General features: G+C 41.3%; 1 protein-coding gene across 2 annotated transcripts in view; it reads left to right on the top strand.

Annotated features, from left to right (window-relative positions):
* Positions 1 to 26,551, top strand: part of GOLGB1 (golgin B1) — a 40,380-nt gene that overhangs the window by 4,134 nt on the left and 9,695 nt on the right. For both annotated transcript variants that reach the window (XM_063449180.1, XM_063449179.1), the window contains 6 exons: positions 2,593 to 2,706; positions 3,304 to 3,609; positions 10,385 to 10,495; positions 11,855 to 13,139; positions 14,912 to 14,982; positions 15,345 to 20,743. In XM_063449180.1, coding sequence (XP_063305250.1) covers positions 2,593 to 2,706; positions 3,304 to 3,609; positions 10,385 to 10,495; positions 11,855 to 13,139; positions 14,912 to 14,982; positions 15,345 to 20,743 — 7,286 coding nt within the window. The remainder of the gene's footprint in view (positions 1 to 2,592; positions 2,707 to 3,303; positions 3,610 to 10,384; positions 10,496 to 11,854; positions 13,140 to 14,911; positions 14,983 to 15,344; positions 20,744 to 26,551) is intronic.

Below are 26,551 nucleotides of genomic sequence, written 5' to 3'. Positions count from 1 at the left end.
TAGGGGGATGGTGCTTTTTTTCTGATTCACTTTATGTATACAGTACAAGCTCCTGTACCTCCGCACAGTCTGCTTCCTAGCCGAAGCTTTACTAGGGTCTCTCTGGAGCGCTATCCTTCCAGGCAGGTATTGTAACCTCTGCAGCTCTGCTTAAAATGATTACTACTGTCTTTACAAACCCCCCCCCCCCCCCCCGATCTGCCTCCTTGACAGAGATCATCAGAATTGAAAAACTCAGCCAATTCAATACTTTCCTATGTGTGTATATAATAACAAAGTATTTAACCAGGTAATGTACATTCAGAGTACTGTGTGTGTGTGTGTGTGTGTGTGTATATACATTCAAATCAAAAGTTAAAACTTAGCCTTTTATTTTACATAATCCAATAAAAAGTAGCCGTTTCACCTCTCATTAGGGAGCTTTCATCAGGACTATTTTACCTATTATCTCTTTATTTTCGTGGACTAAACATTTGCTTATTGCCCTGCTTTTTATAAAATAAATATTGCCTTATTTTTTTTTTTTCTATGTTCTGTGGAGTCATAGAGAATGCAGAAAACTGGAAATATCTGTTTTTGTTTTTCTCTTTTTAGTCTCGTATATCCACATCTGAGGATTGTCTTCGTTGCTAGTTTAAACTTTCCTTCTTAACATTATTTTTCACCTAACATCCTTTCTACAATATTTGCATATCCTGGAGAATATTTCATTTTTACACGTGCATTATTTGTTCGTTCTTTGCTTTCTTGCTTAATCCTGTGGTGTGTGGTGTTTTTTTTTTTTTTTTTTTATACAACTCTTAAATTTAATATTTTAAATCTGCATAGTTTGCATCTACATTGCATGGGTAGGAGTAAGAGGAGTGTTGGAGTGGACTATGGATATACAGCACAGCCAAATCCACCCTCCTGGCTTCATCTTTTGCAGGGTTATTAATTAAAGTGACATTCAAAGTGAATTTCTGATTTAAGTTAAAAAAAAAAAAAAAGCTGACCTGGAAAAAAAATTCTCTAATATAATATTTTGTTGACCATTGAATGGTCTTTCTAAAGATACCATTATTTTCATCATATCATTTACTATAAAATATGATGACTTTTATTTTTTTGTATTTTTTTTTTTAAACACACTTTTTCTAACTTTGACCCCCCCCCCAAAATCTGTTACGCATCTACAACCACCAAAAACAACTGTGCTAAAAAGTTTCTAAATATTGTCATGAGTTTAGAAATACCCAAGGTTAACATGTTCTTAGCTCTTTTTTTTTTTTGCAAGTTATAGGGCAATAAGTACAAGTAGCACTTTGCGATTTCCAAACCAATTTTTTTCCAAATTAACGCAAGTTACATTGTAACACTGATATGTCATGAATCCATGAATAACCCTTCACGTGTGTATGTATATATATATATATATATATATATATAATTTAAAAAAAACTTGAGGTATTTGGTGTCTTTTCATGCAACCATTTTACCACCAATCTATGCCAAATAAAAAAAAAATCATTTTTTTTTTTTGACACACATAGCAATTTAAGAATACATGTACTGAGAATTTTAAGGGTTACTGCCAAAGAACACCCCAATATGTGTTCAGCAACATCTCCTGAGTACAGTGATGCCCCCCCCCTCCCCCCCATGCATAGGTGTGTTGAGTTCTCTGGGGGCTAAAATACTTTATTTTGAGGGTGCGCATTCCGGTTTTCCAACTTGGAATTTTCACAGCCATGTCTTATTTGGGCAATTTTTTTAAGCCAGCCAATGTAATTTACCCACATCAAACCATATATTTTTGAAAAGTAGACACCCTAGGGCAAGCATGTCAAACTCACGGGCCGCATGTGGCCCCTCAAGGACAGTCTTTGCGAGCCGCGAGTGCATGCTCAGTGTTATAGCAGAGTAGGCACTTGCTTTCCCCGCATTGCAGGGGCTTACTGCAGGACGCTGCGGCAGCGAGGGAGCTCAGTGTTCCTGCTCCTCACTGCTCCCTCGCGCGCCATCTGAAGTGAAGCCAGGCGCCGGAATATGATGTCATATTCCGACGCCTGGCATCACTAAACTGCGCGAGGGAGCAGAAAGGATCCCAGGGAGATGCTCCATAAGGTAAGGAGCAATAAAGAAAAGTGTGTGTGTGTGTCAGCAAGTGTGTGTGTGTGTGTCAGCAAGTATGTGTGTGTCTGTGAGGCTAGTATGCATGCAATGTAAAGCTGTATGCCGTGCCAATATGATGGTCTCTTTGAGTTTTAAGCCACGATTGTGGAAGAAGATCCTCTAGTGGCTGTCAGTATGACCGCCAATAGAGGCAGGTTAACCCTGCAATGAAAACATTGCCATTCTGCAACAATGTTTTCAGCTGCATGGTTAAAACAAGAATGGGTGGACATGGCACTTGAGATGAAGTGGTTTATGTGCCTATAGTGTTCCTTTAAATTTGAAATTCTCACCTCACTTAAGTAAATAAACATTGATCTCCAATTATACATTTTTATTTATCCTAGTAGCTAGAATCCGTAATGAGGGGAATTTCTCCTTATCTACATTAAACTTAGAACAGTCTACGTGCTAATTTTAGAATGTTCTATGTTGCAGTCGGAGCGAGAATCTTCAGATGCAAAATTGGCCAAACTTAAGCTTCAGGCAAAGGCAAAAGTGACAAACTTGAATAAGCAAATCGAGGAACTGAAAAAAGCATCAGACAGCCGTGTAAGTTATTTCTCCATACCATTTAGTTGCTTTCTATTTTTGTGCTAGATTAGTGGTTCCCAAAGCAGTCCTCATAGTCCACTAACCGTCCCGGACTTATGTATTTCCCTTTTTTATTCCAGTGGAGATACTGACAAAACCTGGAGTGTTGATTGACCATGAGGACTGGTTTAGGAACCACTAATCTAGCACAAAAATACACAGTGCTAGATTTCGCACAATTGGCTTTTCAATTAGTGTTCCATAAACTAATGTGACTGGATACCCCTTTAAGAGGTAGCACTGATTTTTGTGCAGCATATTATTATGCAGTTAAATTACAGTCACAGTAAGTTCCTGTATTCTCTGCATTCGTTTTACATTTTCCGTTTACTTATTCCAAAATTAGATTATGTAATATCTCCTCTTGTTTGTTCGTCTTTGGATGCTCTTTTACTTAATTAGGCCAAGACGAACCATTCCTCTACTATTTGGGCTTCTATTTCTTGATAACGTTGCATTTGTTTAGAGCTCTTCCATTACAGCTGCTTTCTGACATCTTGGTATCTTGACTGCACTAATGCTGCTTGGTGACTGTCCACTACTGTGCCCATATAGCTTAACCAAGATGGAAGTGGAGATTCGAGGAACAACAAGGAGAAGAGCGAGTTCCAGCAGGAAAATGACAAGGAGAAACAGAAATTGGAGGATATTGTTTCTGAACTTACAAGGCAGCTCCAGGAGAAACAGGAGAACATTGGTACGCTTACAAAAGAGCTTGATGAGAGCCAGCTAACTGTAACAGAGTTTACAAGACAGCTCAGCGATAGTCAGCAGACTGTTACTGATCTCACAAGAGAACTCCACAACAGCCAAGAAACTGTGAGACAGCTTCACATTGCACAAGAGAAACATGAGACTGAGGTAAGCATGGTTATCATACTGACAATGGTGTGTATGGTGTCCTGGTATATAAATATGCTACCTTTAAAGATCCCTAACCTGTGATTAGATTCTTTTCAGGAAATGCTAAGAATTTTCCTTATTACGGTACTCTCTTTTTACGTCATAAAAAGGGCCTAAGGAAAAATTGTTCTATGGTGCACCAGTAGTGGTTTTTTTTGTTTTTTATTTCCTCCTTTGTCGGGGCAGCCATGTTGGTCAGACTCTACTTTAATCGGACCAACTGCTGCTTGTCCTATATCCTGACTGGATATCTCTGCTGAATTTCCTTCGTAGCTGGAAGAAGTGCTATTTTATGATTATAGCTCTTTCCCACAGGTAATCATACAACATCTAGTTCTGGGAGTACAACTGCCAAGGTTTTTATTGTCAAGGCACAGTCTTTTATACACGATCCCTCAAGGCCTCTGTGTCTGAGAGTTAGTTGAGTTAGTCCTCGCTTAAACTAATAATCTCCCGGATACAAAGGACACAGCACAAAAAACACATAAAAACAAGCAGGAACCCCAACACATCATATATCCCCAGATAGCTCTGCCCCAAGTGACAAAGTTGTCAAAATAGCGCTGAGATCCATGGAGAATATACAAATTGCCACCTGGGTAAAGATATGACTGACTGCTAACTTGGTCCAGGGTTTCAGACAACAAATGTCGGGGATGCTCCCCCTGGCTCTCAGGGAGTGATTGTTCCTCTGTCTATTGTACCTCCCCTATAAATAGCGCTCTCCTGTCTGGCCGGATATCTAGGTGCTGTCCAGCTGGAGTTCCACAGAATTGTGACTAGGTTCCACTATAGTGCTCGCGGCTTTCTGGATGGAGTGGCCAGCCATAGGAATAGGTGCTCTCAGTCATGTAACATGGAGAGGAGGGAGAGCCATGGGTAGTGAAATAGTCTTTTAATAAAAAGGTGGGGGATCGAACCAGGGTTCACCACACTGTTCATCCTAACTTGCCTGCTGTTGCAGTTTCACAGAGAGACGTTACAGCTGCAGGTGAGTTAGGTTGAGCGGCTGTTGGAGACTGACCCAAATGGCTGTTTTTGTTTTTTTTGTTTGTTTTTTATAAATAATTAATATACATCTTTATTCCTGTTTTTGTGTTATTCATACTTCTATATATTATAAATGTAATAAACTTTTAAAAAATGAAAAGGGAAAATTTGACTATAGTCATACATACACACATGAATATTTGACGATGGTGTCTGTGCGGTTATTCCATAATTGCGGTGCTCTGTAGGAAAATGAGGATCGAGCCACTTTACTTTTGTATTTTGGTATATTAAAGTTCTGGTACTGGGTCGGACGTTACAGGAGGTTGGATTGGTGAGATCATTCTACTCAGGTAGAGTGTGAGCTTCCCTGAAAAGTTCTTATGCACAAGGCTGGAAAGATGAAGAGTGCATTGGGATTCCAGCGATAGCTCGTTTAGCTCTTTAAAATGTCACAATGGTGGGTCATGTAATTGCGTTATAGCAAAAAGCTGCAGAATGAGTTTTACAACGTATTAAGTTTATGACTGTGGGTTTGCGGCGCAGGTGCATCCCCATAATCGATGATTTGCATTTGTTGCACTGTCTGTTTTATTACAGTGGCGCTAAGGCAGGATTTGTTTCTGCACAGGGCACTTGGTTTTGGATAAAGTTTTTCAGTGTAAAGGTCGAAAGATAGATTGGGGTCTAGCAACCTACCTAGATATTTAAAAGAACAGACTGCAGTCAGTGGGCTATTTGATTTTATGATGCATTGTTGAGAATTTTTTTATTTAGGTACTGTTCCAAAGATCATTGTGACTGTTTAGGAAAAGTTTGTTATCCGTAATCCACTTTTTTATCTTCAAGCTGCGGTGTCGTCTGTATACATGTGCACAATTGAGGCTTTGCAGACGTTGGGCAGATCATTTATGAATAGTGTGACTAGTAGGGGGCTGAGTATGGAGCTTTAGTTAAAACCAACAGGTGACAGAGTGAAGGAGGGAGGCGCTATCAGAAATGGACATATAACGCAATCGAATTGATGCATATGATCAAAACCAGGTTAGCAGACGATCACCAATACCGGAGTTGTTACGTTTTTGCAATACAATGCTATGATCTACTGTGTCACCTTTTGGCAAAATAAAGTAAAATAGCTCAAATTAGTTCTCCTTGTTCAATGCCAGTTTGGATGTCAATGCAAACTTGGGCAATTGTAGTTGAGTGATTTGGACGAAAGCATGATTAATCAGGGGTCAAGGAGGGCAGACTGTAAGTTAGGACATACGTGAATGCCAGTGTGAAAACGGTCGGTGAACCCATTAACCAGGAAGTTGACTAAGTGATGAGAAGGATATGCCAGGTTGTCAATGCAGACTAAAGTTAGTCATTGTTTTGAGTACAGACGATTAGGACACCGTTTTGTGTGTGCTCTGAAACAAATTGAGCAGACGTGCAACAATCTGCACGAGCTAAATCCGGAACTGCCAGAATTGCAATTGTTGCAGATTTGAGCTTTTCCAATATATACTACAGGACTTCCCAATTTTTCTTTAAGGCCTCTGTGTTCTGCAGTGGAAGAACCGAAGGAAGCACAACTAGTGCTAGGAAGGCTTGGATCCATTGGGCACAAGTTGGTGGAGTGTGAGATGGAAGCACATAACGCACAAGATGGGGGGGGTTTGACTGCCAAAATGGCCACCGAACAATTCTGTATCAAGCCTACTCTAGTCAGTATGGGTATTATATTGGTTTGAGAGATGCCACTGCTTTTGCTGAAAAAGATTTCTGATAGTCATAAAACTAGAAACCACCATACTTGTGCCTTAAGTCCACTAACCTTTGCATGTACAAATCCAATTCTTCCCTACGGTGAGGGGAAGTGTAGCAGATGACGTCACGATAAAGGCCAAAGTCAAGGACAATTTCAGGTATGGTAAGTTTTTCGGTTGAGTCTTGGGTCTGGCTTTCAAAACAACTGAAAGATCACCATAGCAGTATGCCTTGTTCTCAACTACATCTTGAGATGCAATGAGACTTAGTTTATGTCCATGCCTTCCAGGATGTCTTTGTGAATGGTTGGGGGCACGAACTTGGCGGGCGAGATGATGTGATGGAAGTGCTCTGTATTGGGTTTGTGGTGGTGTCATTACCGTGAGAGGGAGCCATGTCGATGGCTGAGGAGATTCCAATTTCTCGAGCCTAACACTGATAGTATTAATAGAGGCAATAAGGGATGACATTAAACCCTTGATTCTGTATAGTTGTCACGTTGAAGGACAACTCCCAGCTGGGGTGTACAGGTATTGGTGATGAATAGTTTATAGCGTTCAGCCTTGTGAGCTGTAGCTGGGAAAAGGACCTCCATGGACCTTAATTCTGCCGCGAGCCTAGGGATAGTCCAGGACCACAGGGAATACGGGCTGAATGATTCCAGTTTCTCAGTAGAGGTGCTGTAGCGGTACTTACCCTCTCCAGGGGCCGGCCGGGGTCCTCCCTTCTCGCCGCGCGCGGTCCTGCTCCTGCACGAGCCGCGCGCGGCTCAGCCAACGATGGGATCAGTCAGGCGGGCAGTGACCGCGAGAAGCGGTCACATGTCCCGCCCGACACTAAGAGCGCGCCGCGCGTCTCGGGCGCGCTCTTAAAGGGACAGTGGGAGACTAAATTAGAATCAGTCTCCCATTGGCCCCTGTCAGGCCACATTCCCCATTCACCCACGTTTTGGGGGCGTGGATATGACAGGAGCCAATCAAAGTGAACCTTAGGGTTTTTATACTCACCTGTTTCCCCTTGCTCCTTGCCCTATCGTGGTTTCTGTCCAGTTCCCTTTAGTGCTTGTATCGTTCAGTTGGTTTTTTGGTGCTTGACCTTGGCTTTGTTCCTGACTCCGCTCTCTCCTTATCCTTGCTTGCTTATCCGCTGTTTTGTCCTCTGTGTACCAGTCCTCGGCTTGTTCTACGTTTCGCTGTCTCTCAGTTCCCTTGACCTCGGCTTGTTCTGACTCTGTCTTTCTCTCGTCCTAGTCCGGCCATTCTAAGGTCCGGTAAGACGAACACTGTTTCTTGTCTCTTGACTGTGAACTATTCCTGCGTGTTGGGGTATATTACCGTGACAGGTGCTTGGACCAGCTGGGGTGGAAGGCCTGGCTGGGGTTTCGGGTATAGCGAGTTCCTCATCTTGTTCTGGGGTTTGAGACATACTAAGAACGTAAACAAGGGTAAAGAGAGGAGGACTTTAGTTGTGAGCGATTGCCTGTGTCAACTGGCTCTAGCTAAGCCTAAGACGAAAAATTATCTGGCCTACAAGGAAGATGAAGCCCTGTTTTTGCCAAATGGTGAGAGAGAGAGGCTCTATCTATGAGGAGGGCCGAGTGGACGGGGGCCACCGAATGATGTGGTGGGAATGTTGGCCTCTCGGTGACTTAACAAGACACAATATAATTGGTCGAGACTTGGTGAGGCCCTGACTAATAACCGACAATGGTTATTGTGAGGCTCTAACTATGCATTTGACCGAGGGGCATATACCTCCGATGGGGATGGGTGTTGGCCTCACGGGAGTAGATTAATTACAGTAAGCTAGGGACGAATGCTAGTAACAAAAAGCTAGTTGACCAATCATAGCCTATAGGGGGATAGGAGTAGGATGTAAAATGGAGATGTACCTAGCTTTATGAAATGGTTAAGGTTATTTACAGACCAGTATGACTACTTAAGGACCTAAAAAAAGAAAATGTGGAAAGTTAGGTTGGAGTTGGGCCTAATTTTTTTTGAACACTGTTTTGTGAGTGAAACTCACCTGTGGAACGATGACTGTGGGAATTGTTAGTAGTGGTTATCTGGGGATAAAACTACAGTTCTCCTCTAATTCAGTAAAGTATTTAATGACGAGATGCGGTAACACTAGGTATACCTGTAACGTGATTGGAGTAAGAATCCAATTTCTGGGGGAGAGTAGTAACGGTAACAAAAGACCTATAATAGAGTATGGACAAGAACGTGAGGGAACATGTGGTAACTCATGCTTGCAAAAGTAAATACATGGAGAAGATCAGATATTACTGCAAGTATTAAGCCTGTATTCACATATACTTGAGAATTTGCTAAAATAAAGGGTGTAGGAGCCTGCCATTTCATAGGAGTTTGGCCAGTGAATGGCCATTGTGACAAGTGGTAACAGTGCGTTGGAACAGATGTGGCTACGGATAAAGTGCCTTATGTAGAGAATTTTATGGGATAGGTGACACATGGGTTATTCATATGAAAATAAAGATTTGCTAAAGAAAACGCATGATTATACATACCGTGAGAACGGGAAAGATGTATGTCTCTAATGGGTGTTTTGGTCAACTGAAGGCAGTCGAATGAGACAATGAGGAGTTATACAGTTTGGGAGACAGGTAATTGGAGAGTGTTGGTAATTTCCAAGAACATAAGACGTAAACTTTATACTGTATAACATAAGAGATCAAATGGATAAAATAGTATTCTAATGTCAAACCAGGATTTAACAACTTTATGTCAGATGTTTAAACATTAATTCTGACGTATTACCAATTTTAATGTAACCTGACAACAGAAATCATAATATGAATAAAATATGCCGTATTTAAACAAGAGAATACAGGTAAATACCTGTACAATATTTCATAAAGAGTAGTGGTTTTTAAACCCTGACATAATGTATTTTGGCCACTAGGGGTCGTAGGTGAGCAATTGCGGGCATTGTGATTTGCTGCCTAGAGTGACTTGTTCGTTTGAACCGTCGAACGACCGGCTTGCCGAACAGCGTACAGAACTTGAGTTGAGTACACATGCATGGCACGAATGGTCCAGAATGAACCATTACGTATGAGTAAATGCAGAAAGAAAAGTCCTGCGCTCACTCCCATCACTACTGGGCGGCTGCAATGACTACAGTACACATCAGCCCCAATATATAGTAAAAACCAAAGAAAAACAAGTTACTTGCGCTCTCTCCTTTATCCCTATGTATTTTTAAACAAATGGAGGTCTTTTAGTTACCTCCAATGGCCATGAGAGGATGAGCCCACCTGCCAACATCAAGGCAGACCCCCCCCCCTAGGTGGGTCCTAACTCTAACCATTCACCTTGATTCCTTGAGCCTCTGGCAAAAATCTCTAATGAGACAGAAATGGGTATTTTTTATATACACCCCTATACATTATTAACCCTTAATAGGGAACACATGGGATGGGCGGCTGCATTGTAACAAGGCTGAGTAATACAAAAAATGGATACAGATGCAGAAAGAAAAGTCCTGCGCTCACTCCCATCACTACTGGGCGGCTGCAATGACTACAGTACACATCAGCCCCAATATATAGTAAAAACCAAAGAAAAACAAGTGGGGTGTGTGTGTATATATATATATATATATATATAATAAAAAAAATATATACTTCTGTGTGGTTCTTTTATGTAATTTAATAGAGTTATGCTCATTGTGTTTGCAACTTGTGCCTAGTTAGAATTGAAATGATAGTCTAATATAATTTATTTGGAAGTCATGTTCTTCTGGAATGGAGTGCTATTCCCTTGATTTCACATAATGTTTCTATTCATATGTGTTTGAGAGCCATATTTTCTTTATCTATTTGTGCCAATGACTGTAGATGCAGAGTGATTAAACACAAAGAATACACAACTATTTTACTTCTCCTTTACAGCCATGTCCTGTGTATCGCCATGGTTTAGTGCTTTGACAATAGGTGTGATATTGGGTTATATTTTTGTTACAGATTCTTCATTTGCAGAGAAAACTGGAGGAACATGTTGAGTCTCTTCGCTCACGCACTCAAGTGGTGGAAATGATGGAGCAGGAGCTCCAAAGTGCAGAGCTTCAGAAACAGGTAATGATACAAGAAAGTGCACACATCTCTTAGATCCTTTAATACAATACATGATTATTACTAATTTGTGAAATCTTTATTTATTTAAAATTACTTTATCTACAAAAAACTCTATTATTGAACCGTACTTAAAGGAGCACATTTAATAACAAACAAAATAAAAACTGTGTGTGTGTGTGCCAGCCTCCTGCCACCAGTCTGTGGGCTTGTTCCGAAGAGTCCCTAAAAATGACTATTGTCACTGATGGTAACGGTATGGGGGATACTTGTTCAGGGACCTTTTGGGGATCGCCTGGACTAGTCCTACACATCGAGCACCTGACTAAGAGATACTCTGGAATGTTTTCTTAGATCAGGACTTGGCTGTGATCTGGTAAATTTAATAATTGGGTACGCCCGGTAACCCCAGATAACCAAATAGTATTTTAAGGGGAGGCGAGGAGGCTTAGAGAATACCTGGGACTTGAGTTCGCTCCCCTCACTAGAGCCCCAGGAACCCCTTTTGTGAAACCGGGACCTCTGGAACTCATCGCCAGAGTGGATAAAAGCTGCGACCTGGTAAAACTATTTGGATAGTGAGGGTGTTTGGTGACATAGTTACCAGGGACATATGTTGGTTTTGGGGGACATTTTGTGTTGTTCCTCTAGGATGGTGCGAGCACAGCAGGGAAACTATTGTGTTGGCTGGGGCTAACTTAAGTCCCCAGAGACCCTGGTAGCAGAGAGGAAGCTGACTTGGCTGAGGTACTAAGTCGGAGTAGAGGAGCTCCATCACAATATAATTTCCTTGTTGTGATTACTTTTTATAAAAAAATAAATAGAAATACCATAAAAGCCATTGCACCTTCAGCCGGACTGTCAGCATTTTGGCCATGTACACACTATTATGCAAAAATCCTTTTCTTTTCAGAATCCCCTGACAGAAAGTGCTGCAGGCAGAAAGACCACATGTTTTTGAAAAACATGGGACAGTTGCAAAATAGTGAGCATTGGTTCATGTCTGTAGCTTTGTTGTTCTGTTTGTTTTAACTGTGTTCTGACCAGTTGTATACACAAACCCTGTTTCTCATGGGGCTATAATTATGAAAAATATATTTGTTATACAGTAAAATAACCCTAGGTGAAGTACTCTGGGGAAATTTTTATATAATATATATGTATGTGTATATAATATGAATGGGTGCACTTAAGAAACTTCAATTACGAGAGAACTAAATAACTTTCATTTTTGTTCAAAAGTTGGATAATTGTCTCTACCCTTAAAAGGTAATCTATATAGAGGAGTCCTGCTACAAATAGGTTTTTTTTTGTTTCTGGTACTTTAAGTAAAATATGTATGTTTGTATTTAATTTCCTTAGGTTTTGTCTGAGCAGTATCGACAGATGGAGAAGGAGCTGTTATCTTTGAAAGATACTCTTGATGTGGCACAAGAAGAAAATATGTCCCAGTCTTCCATCTCTAAGGAGCTACTGAAAGAAAAAGATCTCATCTGTCAGAGACTGCAGGAAGAACTGGAGCAAGAACGTACATCTAAAGAAAAGTTACAAATATTGAAAGAAGAGCTTGAAATGAAACATGGTTTTCGGAATGAGTTGAGCCAACTAAAAGAGGACATTGAGAGAGAAGAGGGTGCACGTGAAGTCTTGGAACAAATGAAAGCCGAGCTGATGAGAGTAAAGGGTGCACAGGATGAGTTACAAAGACTAAATGATCAGCTGGAGGTAGAAAGGAATGCTCATGAGATGCTTGAACAAGTTAGAGAAAAACTAGATCGAGTGAAAGGAGCACAAAAAACACTGCAAAGCATGCAAAATGAGCTGGAGGGTGAAAAAACTGCTCAGGAGATGTTAGAACAAGTAAGAGAGGAACTTGAGAGAGTAAAGGGAGCTCAGAATGAGTTACAAACTAGGAGAGATGAACTTGAGTGCGCAAGAGAAACCCAGAAAAATCTTAAGGAGGCGCTTGAGAAAGGAAGAAATGTTCAAGATGATTGTGGAAAAATGAGAGAAGATTTGGAGAGGGTTAATGCAGCTAGGAATGACTTGGAAATGATGAGAGAAGAGCTAGAGAGACAAAGCAGCACTTGGGAAGAGCTGGAAAGAGTCCAAAAAGAGCTAGAGAGTGGAAGAGAGGCTGAGGAGAAGTTGAATCAACTTAGAGAGGAGTTGGAGAGGCAGCAAGCAGCTCAGGCTGAATTATTGAAAGTTAAACTTGAATTAGAGAAAGCCAGAGAAGCTCAGGAAGAGCTGAACTTAATGAAGGAGGAGCTAGAGAGATTTTCTGGAGCCAAGGCTGAGCTGGAAACAGTGAAAAAAGACCTTGATAGAGAGGGTGGTGACCAGGAAGACAATGAGGCAGTAAAAGAGAAACCACAAAGTGAAATGGGGGATCAGGATATCCAGGGAAGATCTACGTATATGCAAGAGGAAGTGATGGTAACTGAAGATGGTCTAGTAGAGAGAGTGGTTGAGGGGGACCTGGAAAAGGCAGCTCGAGAAGAGATGGCTAATGAAAAAGAGGACCCAGAAAACCACTTAAGCCTTTATCAGCACTCCAGTAGTGTTTCAGAGATGACAACAGTGTGTGAAGAACTTAAGATGTCAAGTGAAAATTCAAAGTTGGAGTCAGGGGAAAGCATCTCTGGTAAAGATATTTCTATGTCTTATAGTATAATACAATGTGCTGGCTCAATCCTCTAAAGCTAAAATTATCAAATATATTTACCCTCTCATATATCCACACTCCTAGCCAGACCTAAAATTACTTACCATTGCAATCCACCTGCAGAAATGTTTGCATGGAAATGGTAGCAGCACATGCAGCTGCATTTCCCCTGCACAACACTCCATATTAATGAAAGCCTAAAAGAAATCATAGAAAAAAAAATGTATTCTAAATTTGCAAGCAATTAGCCTGCACATTGTATAAATTAAGTTGCAATCATGTAGCACAAGGGTCGCCAACCTACATTCTGCAGGCCTGATAAGGCCAGCTCCTTGCAATGTTCAGGCCCACAAATGCCCATGATAACATCGTGCTCTGGGGGATCTCACTTTGCAGAGTAGATACCTGCCTGTCCACACAGCAGGTGCCTACTTGGATCAAATTTACTGGTAGCAAGGGAGCTATGTTATTACTGAACTCTTCCTGCACAGCTCTCTCGCATGCCCGTTGGTGATGCCGGGACGTGACGTCACCCCGGTGTCAGCATCAATACAATGCATGAATGGGAGTTGAGCAGGAAGTACGCATTGATCGCAGCAGCTCCACTGACCATCATGAAGAGGATTCACTCCAGCTCTTCCAAGCACAGGTAGCAAAGCTGGGTGTAGACCTTTTAACAGATAAATAAAAATTCAGTGCCTGTATGTGTGCATGAGAGTATGTCTGTGTCCAGTTGATAGCACCCTAACCTGGTATTGTTAAATTTGGCAGTCCCTCTTAATGATACCAAATTATGGTGCTATCTACTAAACAGCTGAAGGAGCAAAAGGGCCTTTCTCAATTTTAATCTTACAGCTGCTTATTAGATAACTTCTTAAACTGGCACCCTTATGTGGGATTGCCATATTTATGTATACTGCATTAGAGAGCTGTTTAGCAGATAACTCTCATATTTGGTGTCCTTAAATATTGCAATCCCATGTAAGCATAGCAACTTAATGAGCCATCATTTTAGTTGCATAGATGAAAGTGGCCTTCATCCATTTACAGACCAGGTATCAACCCTCATGTTGGGGGGAAAAAAGGTTTCCAACGCCTGATGTAGTACATGATTGAAAATTTAACTCCGTACAAGTGGAGAACAAGAGAAATGTACCTATGATCTCTCTCTCGTTAATCATTTATTTTGCCTAGAATGCATGCAGACAGTTATTTGTAGCCTTTAAACTTTGCCTTAGTGTAGCATATGGTGAGGGTTAACCGACAGATGAAAGCTCTGCAGAAAAGTTACTAAACTGCTGGGACCTATGATAAAATTATATAAAAAAAAAAAAAAATCCCACTGTCATAGTTTTGGTGAGAGAAGAGGGGGTTCTATGGCACACTGTCCAGAGCTGAATATTTCACTGGCTAATGGGAGAAGTTTGTAAGTCTCCAGCACTTTGGTGTTGAACCATTCGAAAGTGGTTTAACCTCAAAGGGAAAGATGGAGCTCAGGAACTACAGCCTCCATATCAATTTCAAAATTAAGTTGTTATGGTGCCCAGAGTGTTCCTATAAGAGCCCGAAAGGGCTTACCTTTCAATTTCTCCTCCCTTTTCATATATGGCAAATCTTTTATGCCTTCTATCGGATTGTTATTGCTAAACTAAGCATTCCTCTCTGTCCCTTCACCAGTAATGAGGAAGACACATATCTTATTGTATGACAGTCATGGTGTTAATGAGATTTATATGGTCTTTCTATTTCAGTGTCAGATATCTCATATATCTCATCCTCTACCGAGAGTCACCAGGACTTTACAGAAGGACATTCTGTGCAGGTAAGGATAGATGTGCAGAATGAATCTTTGTTGAATGCCCAATGCAGTCTTCTTATTTTGTGATTATAAATCAGAGTTTAAAGTAACTGGAATATTTATAGACTTTGCTCTTATGTCACCTTTACAGTCATTTGGCTAGTTCTACAAGGTGTGGATTGTGTGAAATGCGGTAAGAGTACCCTGACTCTTTTCTCTGCTCTATCCTTTTATAAATGTAGGTTAAGTTTTATTAAATTATAGTACTGAAGTTTTGGAGACTCATGTTATTAACATTGATATTTCTACTGATGTTATCTACCTGCGCAACTTATGTGTATGGGTTGTTGTAACTGTGTCCTCTGATTATAAATCTTTTGCTGTAGGTGCTGCAGTCTTACATCACTAAAGATATTGCGGTAACAATGGAAGGCATGAAGGAGAAGCAGCTGTCCATTCTTATGGTGGATATCAATGATGCCCAGGAGGAGATACAGAAGTTAAAAGACCAAATGACTGAAGAAAGGGAGTCAAACAACGATGAAAGATCAGCTCCGACAACAGAGGAAAATAACAGTGTATTCACTGAAATAATTCAAGAAGCAAGTTCTACTAGAATCTGGAAAGAGCAAACAGAGTTCCACAAGCAAGAAGAACACAGTACAATTAGTACATCGTTGCAATTTTCTCACAGTGATCAATCTGCAGTGATTACCTGTATCAGCGAGTCAGAAGCAGATGTAGCAATCAATGGGGTCCAGGAGCATGAGACATCTGATAGCAAACATGACGTCTCAACATCACAGTGTGCTGTATGTAAAGGTTATAACAGAGATTCTGAGATTCTTTTGTTGCAAAATATGGTGGCAGATCTCAAAATTCAAGTGACCGCTCTTGCTTCTGAAAAAGAAGTCTTGGCCATAAAACTCCAAAATCAAATGCATGAGCCTGAATTTGCAGAGGGACAAATTGGCACTGGAAGAGATCTAAAAGACATAGAGGAACTTCAGATGACCAACTATGAGAGTCAGAACATTCTGAAGGAACAATTAAACAGCTTAGAAAATGAATCCAAATCTAAAGACTTGAAAATTTCTGCTCTGCAAAAGGACCTGGATCACATTCATTTAATGCTCACTGAGCAAGAATCACTCTCACAAATGCAGAGCAAACAACTTAATGAGGAAGCAAGCCAAGTAGAGAAAATGCAGGAAATTCTGAGCCATAGCCAGAGTAAAGAGGAGAGACTTTCTGAGGTGCTTGCTGCTAATGAATGTGAAATTGTTTCACTTCGGGAATTGCTTTCCCAGAAAAGCACACAGATTGCAAATTTGCAATTGTCTGTACAAGAGAAAGATCAGCAGGTGGCAGAGATAAGCCATAGCTTTTCTGATAAGATGGTCCTCCTAAATGAAGAAAAGTATACCATGGATAAAGAAATTAAGGCCCTAAAGGAACAACTGAATTCATCTAATAGGGAGCAAAATGGAGAAATGAAAGAATTGTCAGAGGCAGTAAGAAAAGAAAATACAGAAATACGTATTCAGCTGGAAACCGTTCTTAAGGAGAAATCTCAACTGCAGGAAACGCTGGAGGTAATGCAGAAAGAGGAACGGGAACTTAATGGACGCATAGAAGTTCTACAACACACTAACATTCAGGACCAAGAAACCCTGAAATCCGTTCAAGAAGAGAGATATATGTTGAAGACTCAAGTGCAAGCACATTTGCAGAAGGTAAACGAGCATGAAGAGTTATTAATTGAGATGGAAGCACTTAGACATGCTCATCTGCTACAGCAAGAGATGGTGCAAGCACAACAGAAAACTCAAGAGGAACTGCAGGATCAACTTCTCGTACTGACAGAGAAACAACAACACAGCCTGGAAGACTTACAGCATTTGCAGGAAGAGAAAAGCGAGTTGGAGTCTCAGCTGAAATTCTACCTCAGTCAGCCACTGGAAGAAGAAAAGAAAGATGGCTCTAATGAGGCCAGTGAGCTGCAACAAAAGCTGGAACATCAAAGGAAAGACAATGAGCACCTTAAGAAGAAGCTTCAGGCTGCACTAGTCAATAGAAAGGAGCTGATGAAGAAAGTGTCAGAATTGGAGAAAGCTTTAGCGAAAGGTGGGGAGCCTTTGTCCTCTTGTGATAACAATGATGCTGATGTTTTAGATATCCCAAAGACACAAGAGCAAAAGATGGCTGAAGAGTTTCTGAAGCAGCAACTTTCTGACCGAGAATCTGAACTGGAGAATGCAAAGAAGGAACTGGTTGAAAAAACGGCAGCTTCAGATTTGCTTCAATCACGCATAGATGAATTGACTGTAGAACTGAACGAGAAGAGCAAAACAATAGAGTTACTAAATGTAGACAAGATGGAAAATCTGTCTGTGACTGCATCACCTTCTGCACCATCTCCACATCCAGAGACTACTGATCTTAATGCATCCATTAACCAAGAACATGAATCTAATGCCAGAGTTGCTCTAGAGAATAGAATAGCTAATCTAGAGCAAGAAAAGGAGATTCTTCAGAAGAAGATTCAAGATACACTAAATTCCCGCAGAGACACAATTAAAAAAGCGCAAGAAAAAGATAGACACCATCGTGAACAACTTAAGCAACAGAAAGATGAGTTTAACTTATTACAGGAAAAGTATGAAGTACTACAGAAGAATCAAAATGCTCAGCTAGGACAGTTAGGATTTGACCAAGAAAGCGAAGCACATACTGTGAGCCAGTATACATCAGGAGAGCCAGGCGAAGTCCATACCTCAAATAAAGAATCGGAAATGCAGTTTCAAGATCCTGCCTTTTCAGAGAAAAATGCTCAGGACTCTGGTTGGGACAATGATTGGGTGGAGTTTTCTACTGCTGAAGTTACAGATAATCTTGCTGATGGAACGCCAAACACAGAACCCACTCTGGAAAGCTATAAAACACAACTAAATATCTTCAAAACCCAGAAGGATGAACTTGAATTAAGAACTGCACAAATTGAAGAACAACTTTCCCAGCGCTTGGAAGAAGTTGCACATCTACAAGATACTGTAGAACAATTAACAAGGCAGTTAGATCGAGAGAAAGAAACCAATCATGAGTCCAATACACAAGCTGCTATTTTGAAAGCAGAACTTGAAAACAAACTCCAAGAGACCATCCATCATCTAGAATCAGAAATCATGCATATTAGGGAAGAAGTAAATACTAGGAATGAGGAAATTACAAATCTTAATATAATACTAGTGGAAAACAAGGAAGATCTACAGAATGTTCAAACCTCTTTGTTGGAGAAAGATAATTTGATCATAGCTCTCAAAGTGCAGCTTGAAAATCAGACTAAAGAATTTAAAGACCATAGCAGCAGGCTTGAAATGCAGGTTTTAGAAGTACAGCAGAAGCAAGATGATGACATTGAGGAAGAATCAAAGGGCAAACAGCAACTTCAGAGAAAACTTCAGGCTGCTCTAATTTCCAGAAAGGAAGCACTCAAAGAAAATAAAATGCTGAAATCCAAGCTGGAGACAATGACAACAAATAACGAGGAACTCTTAAAGAATTTGCGCGCAGCAGAGAGTTCATTGGAACAACAAAGTACAGAAAAAGATAAATTGCTTGAGAGATTATCAAACCAGAAGGGAGAACGAGACAAACTGATTGCTGAAGTTGACAAGTGTTTAATGGAAAATCAAAACCTAGCAGCTTCATGTGAAAGTCTCAAACTTGCTCTGGCTGGCGTTACGACAGATAAAGAGTCCTTAGAAAAAGAGTTTGAATCAATGAGACTATTAGAAACTTTACAGAGTTCAGAGTGGCAGGAAAAGCTGTCTGAGCTACAGAAAGAATATGAGACACTGCTACAGTCCTATGAGAATGTTAGTGATGAGACTGATAAGATGAAAAGAGTTTTGGAAGCAGTAAAGTTGGAGAAACAAGAAGTCTTCGGTAAGCTGAAAAGCATGGAGGCAGCAAAGCGTGATGTTGAGGCACACGTAGAAGAGTTGGAACAGGAATTGGAAGGCATGAAGGAAAAGATGAGAAAGTTTGCCAAATCAAAGCAGCAAAAAATCCTTGAGCTAGAAGAAGAGAATGAAAGACTTAGAGGAGAACTGCAGCCTGTCAGTGAAGGCCAGAAGAGGCGGTTTGACAAAGCCCAATCAGAAAATGCAGAGCTGAAGACAGAACTGGATAGAGTTCACGCTGAAACTCTGGATCTTACAGTTCAGCTGGAACTGGTAAAGTCTGAAAAAGCTTCTTTGGAGCAACAAACTGAACACCTAAAGCTTCAGTTGGAAAGTGTTGAGTTGAAATTGCAGAAAACTCTGGAAGATTCAAAATCTGTTTCCATCCAAAAGGAAATAATATTTGTACAGGAAACCGCATCCTGCCAACCAGATAATTTAACAGAAGAGCAAGCTGCAGAAACATCTGCTGACAAGGGCACACACTTGGAAATAAGCCAAGAAAATGAAAAGTTACAGAATGCATGTCAACTGGAAGGTCTCATGGCAGATCTGGAGAACAAATCCAAGAAAAATGAAGAAATAATTGAGACAATGAGAGAAGAAATCACTGTATTAAAGACAGAAAAGATAAATGTCGACAGGCAATTGACAGTTACCCAAGATCAGCTGAGCACGCTGCAAGAACAAATAGAGCTGGAAAATAAAAATCAGACAGCAAGAGAAGAGATGATAGAGCTGCAAAGTAAACATGAGAGAGCCACCAGTGATGTTGAAGAAGTAATGAGGCAAAAGCAGATGCTGGAGTTGGAGAAAGATGAATTAGAAGAGCGTCTGATGAATCAACTTGCTGAGCTCAATGGAAGTATTGGAAACTACCAACAGGATGCCATGGATTTACAGATACAAAATGATGATTTGCAGAGAGAGTTGCAGGATGTTAGGTTCCAACTGGAAGAGGAAAAGAGGCAGCTGGAGAGACAAAAAGCAGAAGCACTGTCACAAGTACAGAAAGAATATGTAGAGAAATTAAAGTCTGTGCATGATGGAGAGAAAGGCAGAAAGAGTCAAACAAAAGAACTCCAAGAATTGCTCAAGGAGAAACAACAGGAAGTCCGGCACCTACAGAAAGAGTGTATACAGTACCAAGAGACAATCAGTGGACTAGAAAGGGCCATTAAGGCCCTGGAGTTTGTCCATAGTGAATCTGAAAAGGAAAAACTGTCATCTACTGAAAAATTAACAAAGGCCTTGGACGATACAAGACAGGCAAAAACAGATGTAAAATCACTCCGTATCTTGCTAGATGACAGCCAAAGTGAGACTGCAAGAATAGCAGCCGAGAATCTTAAACTAAAGGAAAGTCTTCAAGCAGCAGGGGAGGAGACTGTTTTAAAACTCAAAAGGAAAGAGGAGGATCTGGAAGCAAGATTGGAACAGGAGAGGGATAAACATATGAAAGAGATGAAGAATGTACAAGAGAAACTGGACTTAATGCATCTTGAGAAAGAAAAGTTACAGGGCTCCATCAGCAGCCTGCAGCATGATCTTGATGGGAAGAGCTTGGAGTTGAAGGAGAAGCAAGATAACTTGAACCAAAACATTGCAAAGCTTGCAGCCTTTACCCGTAGCATGTGTTCATTGCAAAATGACAGAGACCGCATCATAGAAGAGTCCAAGAAATGGAATAAAACATTCGATGATACCATGCAGAAAAAAGATGATGAAATCACTGAGAAGGAGAAGACTTGCGTGTCCCTTAACACTGAACTGAAGCAAGTTACAGCAAAGGTTGAGGAGCTTCAGGTCGTATTAGCCAGGTAAAACAATGCCCTGTCTCAAGTCTGTGTGTATTTTTTGAAATAGCGTGTTACCTCTATCTGCATTAAATACCAATCCAAGAACAAGGTGAAATTACACCCTTCAATCAGTCAGAGCTCTGCATATTGCATTGGCTTGGTTTACAAAAGTATCTTTATTCATTCATTAAAGGGACACTCCAGTGCCAGGAAAACAATCAGCTTTCCTGGCATTGCGGGTCCCCTCTACCTCCCATCCCCGGTTGCTGAAGGGGTAAAAACCCCTTCAGGTCACTTATCTGAGACCCCGCTGATGTCCCTCGGCGGTGGTTTCTGCTCGCCGCTGCTCCTCCCAGTCATTAAGTCAGCCGGTGGGTCGAGACTGATCCCGCCCGCTGGCTGAGGAGACCTAATGCGCATGCGCGGCAATGCCGCACATGCTCATTAGAGCTCTCTATAGGAAAGCATTGAAAATGCTTTTCAATGCTTTCCTATGGGGAATTGAGCAACGCTGGAGGTCCTCACACAGCGTGAGGACATCCAGTGATGCTCTAGCACAGAAAACCTATGCTATGGACACGGAAGTGCCCTCTAGTGGCTGTCTAGTAGACAGCCACTAGAGGAGATGTTAACCCTGCAAGGTAATTATTGCAGTTTATAAAAAAAAAAACTGCAATAATTACAGTTGCAGGGTTAAGGGTAGTGGGAGTTGGCACCCAGACCACTCCAATGGGCAGAAGTGGTCTGGGTGCCTGGAGTGTCCCTTTAGAAGGTTATTTTTTTAGGTTCAACTATTTTTACCTTAAATTTAAAATTCACTTTGAATTCTCACTTTAGTGAATATCCCTGTAGATCTGTAGCTATAGGCCCATCTGCCCAAACTGCATTAACATGTGAGAGGCTGTGGTTTTTCTGATCTTTATAAGATCTTGTACATTCCTGGGAATCACTAACAATAGCAACGGTCCTTTTAGCTGTCAATAATTTGTTGCTAAATCATTGTGACGCATAGAAACAAACTCATAGTAGGGTATAATTTGGCCGATAGACGTAACTGTCTATAGAAACTTATGGGGTGTGGAGTCTTCATGGCAAAGGGTTCGGCTAAATATCAAAGGGTTACAGAAACAAGGTGTAGTTTAGAGACGCATAGATGTTGATAGCACAAGTTAAAAGACATGGGTTCAAAGGCACGTGCATCGGGTTGGGCTCACTGTACTTATCTATACTGGGCAATAAAATATTAGCTCATAAATGCTTTGTGTAAGAAAGATTTTAAAAAAATTCCAACAGCATTATAATTCTTTGTTTTCCACTAAGGTATGTAAGAGGATAAATTTGGTCTGTCCTTTTTGTTTTGGAGGTAGAATGCATGCGTAGCAATCTCTGGACAATGCCAGTCAGCATTTATTCATAGACATGCATCGGCTCAATGCATCTTTGTGGAGCTTTCAATGTATTCTTGCAGGGCATGAAGATGCTTAATGTTGGCAGTGGAAAAGTCGCAGGAAAGGCCTCTAGTGGCTGTCTGAGTCACAGTCACTAGATGTGTCCATGTTCCCAATAAAGGTGGTGTTTGCATTGCTGGGACTGCAGGGACAGTCTCTTTACACCAGAACCACTAAATTAAGTTGTATTATTTGTTGTGCTTAGAGTTTCCCTTTACATGTGCAAATAAGCCAAAACAAAATGCCCCTCACATAAGCAGTAAATCTAGCTAGATGTAATATGCAGTTTGGTTATACATACAATTTATGTTCTACCTTCTCAAACACATGGCTTATCCCCTTCAGGACACTACATACCAGCGAATTAAAGGGACACTATGTAAAATAAGCTTTAGTTGTTCTGGTGAATAATCATTTCCTTCAGGCTTTTTGCTGTAAACACTGTCTTTTCAGAGAAACTGCAGTGTTTACATTACAGGCTAGTAATAACTCCACTGGCCACTCCTCAGATGGCTGCTAGAGGTGCTTCCTGGGTCAGTGCTGCACAGTGATTCAATTCATCTCAATGAGGAGATGCTGATTGGCCAGGGCTGTGTTTGATTTGTGCTGTGTGTTTATATCATTATAAGCCTTTGCAGGTTAATGCTAGGAATGCATTGTTGCATGTGCTTTTCTTTGTTTTTGGTTATATTTTATGTTTTTCTGCATGTGCATATAGCAAAGTCTGGTAACTGGCCCAATGGGGGTACTAGATGCAGTGCTCAGAAAAGCAATTACTTGCTTTGTCTCCCAAATTTTAAATATGCTACAACAACTTATTATATTGTTGTTGAATGTTTTAAATACTCCTCATAAAAGGATACTTGCTTTTTTAGCAACCTATCACATCTGGGGCTGCTGTGGCATGCCCTCATCCAGCTCCTTTCGCGTTGAAATAGTGCCAAACATTTCATTCATATGCATCGAACAAATCTAAAGATGTCACTATACTAGTTTATTCTGAATCTATTTTCCTGCAGTAAAAAATTTGCAGATGAGGAGGGCTGGTTGTTAATCATAAGATGTACTTTAAATGATGTTCCAATTACAATTGCCAATCTATATGCTCCTTATGAAAAACAAACTGAATTCCTACAAAAAAGCATAAAAAAAAAAAAAAAATTAAAATAGAGAAGACGAAGGTTGGTTAGCTCTATATTTGTGTGGATTTTTACGGTCTTGCATTAGACATTTCTAGCCAAAAAACGTACTGACATACTCCCATCTCCCGTAGTACCAGATTGATACAACCGGAATATCAGTCTTTTCCAATTTTTACTCGGTCCTGGGTAGAAGTATGTGATATGTGGCAACTAATCAACATGCTCCTAGACAGCCCAGTAGTCTTTTATTCACTCAAAACAGCCATAGCTCATTATTTCAGTGATAATCTGTGTGACAGAGGTCCTGTACTCCTACAGAGTACCTTCGCCCAGGAGGGAGCCTGGAACACTTCAGCCCTAGTTGCCGAAGCTTGACTGGGGTCTCTCCGGAACTCTTACACCCGACCAGACTCTTCTTTCAGGAAGGTATCATCCAGTCCCCCTATTCCTTTGTAGCTCTACTTATAGTGATTGTTCCTATCTTTACAAAGACACTTGCGGCTCTCAGGCCTAGCTCTTGATTTGCCCCTGGGCTAGAGGGATCGTACAGCCAGCCAATAGGTCTGAAGACTCTGTTACTGCGATCTCGAACAAATTTCCACAGGTCACACAGTTCCAAAAGAAACGAACATACAAAACTTTATTTTGGACAAGGATTAGCCTTTGGAGATTACATGTGGTGACAAACATTTAAAATACAAATACGGGGGGGGGCGTGGCCTGACTGGGAAGCTGTACAGTCGCACATGATATGGGCGCCTGGGCCTGAATATCGGCTGAAATCAGGGGCAATCTGTGCCATCCTGAACCCTAATCTATCACAAATTGCTATGCAGAAGCTGACGACCTGGGGGATACCCCACAAGCCTGGAATACCTGCCGGAATGATCGACCTGAGGCCTGGGGCCTACACCAAGCAGGGCAGAGGAGAGACGGCCGCTCTCCCGGCCCGCACACACACGCAGCACCCGCAACGCAAGGCTGCCCCCCCCCCCCCCTTAGGACCGGTGGGGGTTATCCCGGTCCAAATAGCCTCGAACAACGTACCTCTGTGGACCTCACTCGCAGAAACCAGACCCAACCACGCACCATGCCTGCAAGCACCCAGCCACACAAAAATGGCGGACGTGCAGCCGGGTGGAGGAGAAAGGCCAGCGGAATGCAGCCCCAGCACAAGCGACTTACTTACCAGCCGCCTGAACGACCTGTTCACAGCCTTCTGGGCACGAATTATGGCCCGGCAAGTGGCAGAGCAGCAGCAGGAACGGGAGAGCAGGAGAATGGGGGGCCAACTCGACAACGCCGACCGAAGGGGGACTGGGACACCCTCGGGCAAAGCCTTAGTAAAGCAGCCTACAAAACGAGATGATAGCCCATCTGGGCCGACGGCCATTGAGGGAACAACCCCAGTGCATCAGCCACACAGGCGGAGACCGGCCCGCCGAAGGCGACACAACACCAACACCAAGGCCTCCAGACCTGTCCCGATGGGGAAGGATCCGGACCCTAGAGGTACCCGAATCAGTGGACACAGGATGCCGGCCGTGCTACCGGCCCGGAGCTGGAGGGCGAAACCAGACATCTCCCGGCGGACCGACTACCAACGGGAACCCCCAATGCCGCAGACTCGGTTCCCACCCAAAGGAAAGGGGTGACTACACAGCAGGCAGGCGGCCAGCACCATGCTCCTTACTGAACGCTGCCCGGCCACCTGGTGACTATATCCATGCTATCTCCCTCCCTCCCTAACCCCCACATACATAAGCTATCAGGCTTACCACCATATCCACTGGGCTGCAGCTTAGACCAGCTCTAAATACCACTCTTGCCTGATCCCCTAGTACAAGCGAGAAAACCCACTCACGTAACACCCACAGAGGTCCATTAATCTTAATAGTTTAAAAGCAATGTGTAAGCATGTTTCATTAATCTCTCTCAGCATGATTGAACTCTATGCAGCAAATCACCACTGTTCACCCTACTCTATATCCTACAAGCATGAATATACATCTAGATATTATAACTATATAAAAAAAAGAGTGCAGAGATTCAGACATGTGATGCTGTTTAATGGTTGATATTTTCTCTTGATACCTCGCAATGTCTATGTTCATTTGTGTACTTTGCAAAGCACTACAAAAATAAAGAATTAAAAAAAAATAAAAAAAAAATAAAATACAAATACATAGAACATTAGCAAATGAATACATTAACTATAGAATACTTCCAAACAGAATAAAAAGCAATAATATATATATATATATATATATATATATATATATATATATATATATATATATATATATATAACAATGAATAGTTTGTACATTGATTGCTGTCACACACCCCTTTCAGGGACTCCTGGGACCAGGTCCATAGTCTGTGGGTAAGAGGCTGGCCTTTAAGCCTCTCCAAAAGGCCCTGGCATGGAAGCTTCTGCCACAGTCTCTATGCACAAGATTCCCTATATATCATCTCAGGATCGAAAAGCAACAGTGCGGATGAGGCATGACTGCGCCATTCCTTGGCTATCTTGGATGCTAAACAAAGAAAAACCAAGTTAAAGCAAATATTCTTTAAACTAAAACGGAATTGGGGGCACCTCCGCTACATATAACGTAATCAAGTTGAAACATTGATATTATTCCCAGGGGAATAAAACAGGGAAATTATTAGCATAACAAATAAAAAAAACAAATATGCACAGATTAAAATTCCATATTTACTAGCAGCTAATGGCACCAAAGTAGTAAATACTTTGCTTATGGTAAATTGATTTGCTTTCTTCTATGGTTATTATGGCAAGGTCATAAAACTATTCAACCTATAAAAACTATGATTGATAAATTAAACTCTGAGATTACTCTCCTGAGTCTCTCACAAAGAAATATTCGGGACCTAGAGCAACTGTTTACTCAAGATGAAATCTATTCAGCAATTAACATTCTTCCTAAGCACAAAGCTCCTGGCCCAAATGGGTTTTAATTTTTTTTAATCATTTTAAGTACATAGATATTCTAACCATGTCTTTAATTAATCTCTTTAACCAAATTATGGCTATGGGACACATGCTTTGAGTACCACACACCTACTGCCCCCGATGCATAATCTTCTTGCTACAACGCAACTTTCGTTAGATGTGTGTCATGAATGCGCTCACAAGTTAGTCAAGCCCAACAGTCCATTGATAGTAACGCCCTTGAATAGCTTGTGACATTACAAATCCGACATAACATTAA

Source organism: Pelobates fuscus, chromosome 3 (assembly GCF_036172605.1).
Source record: "Pelobates fuscus isolate aPelFus1 chromosome 3, aPelFus1.pri, whole genome shotgun sequence".
NCBI classification, from domain to species: Eukaryota; Metazoa; Chordata; class Amphibia; order Anura; family Pelobatidae; genus Pelobates; species Pelobates fuscus.
The sequence above is the reverse complement of the archived record's forward strand: the minus strand, read 5'-3'. Positions and strand labels throughout refer to the sequence as shown.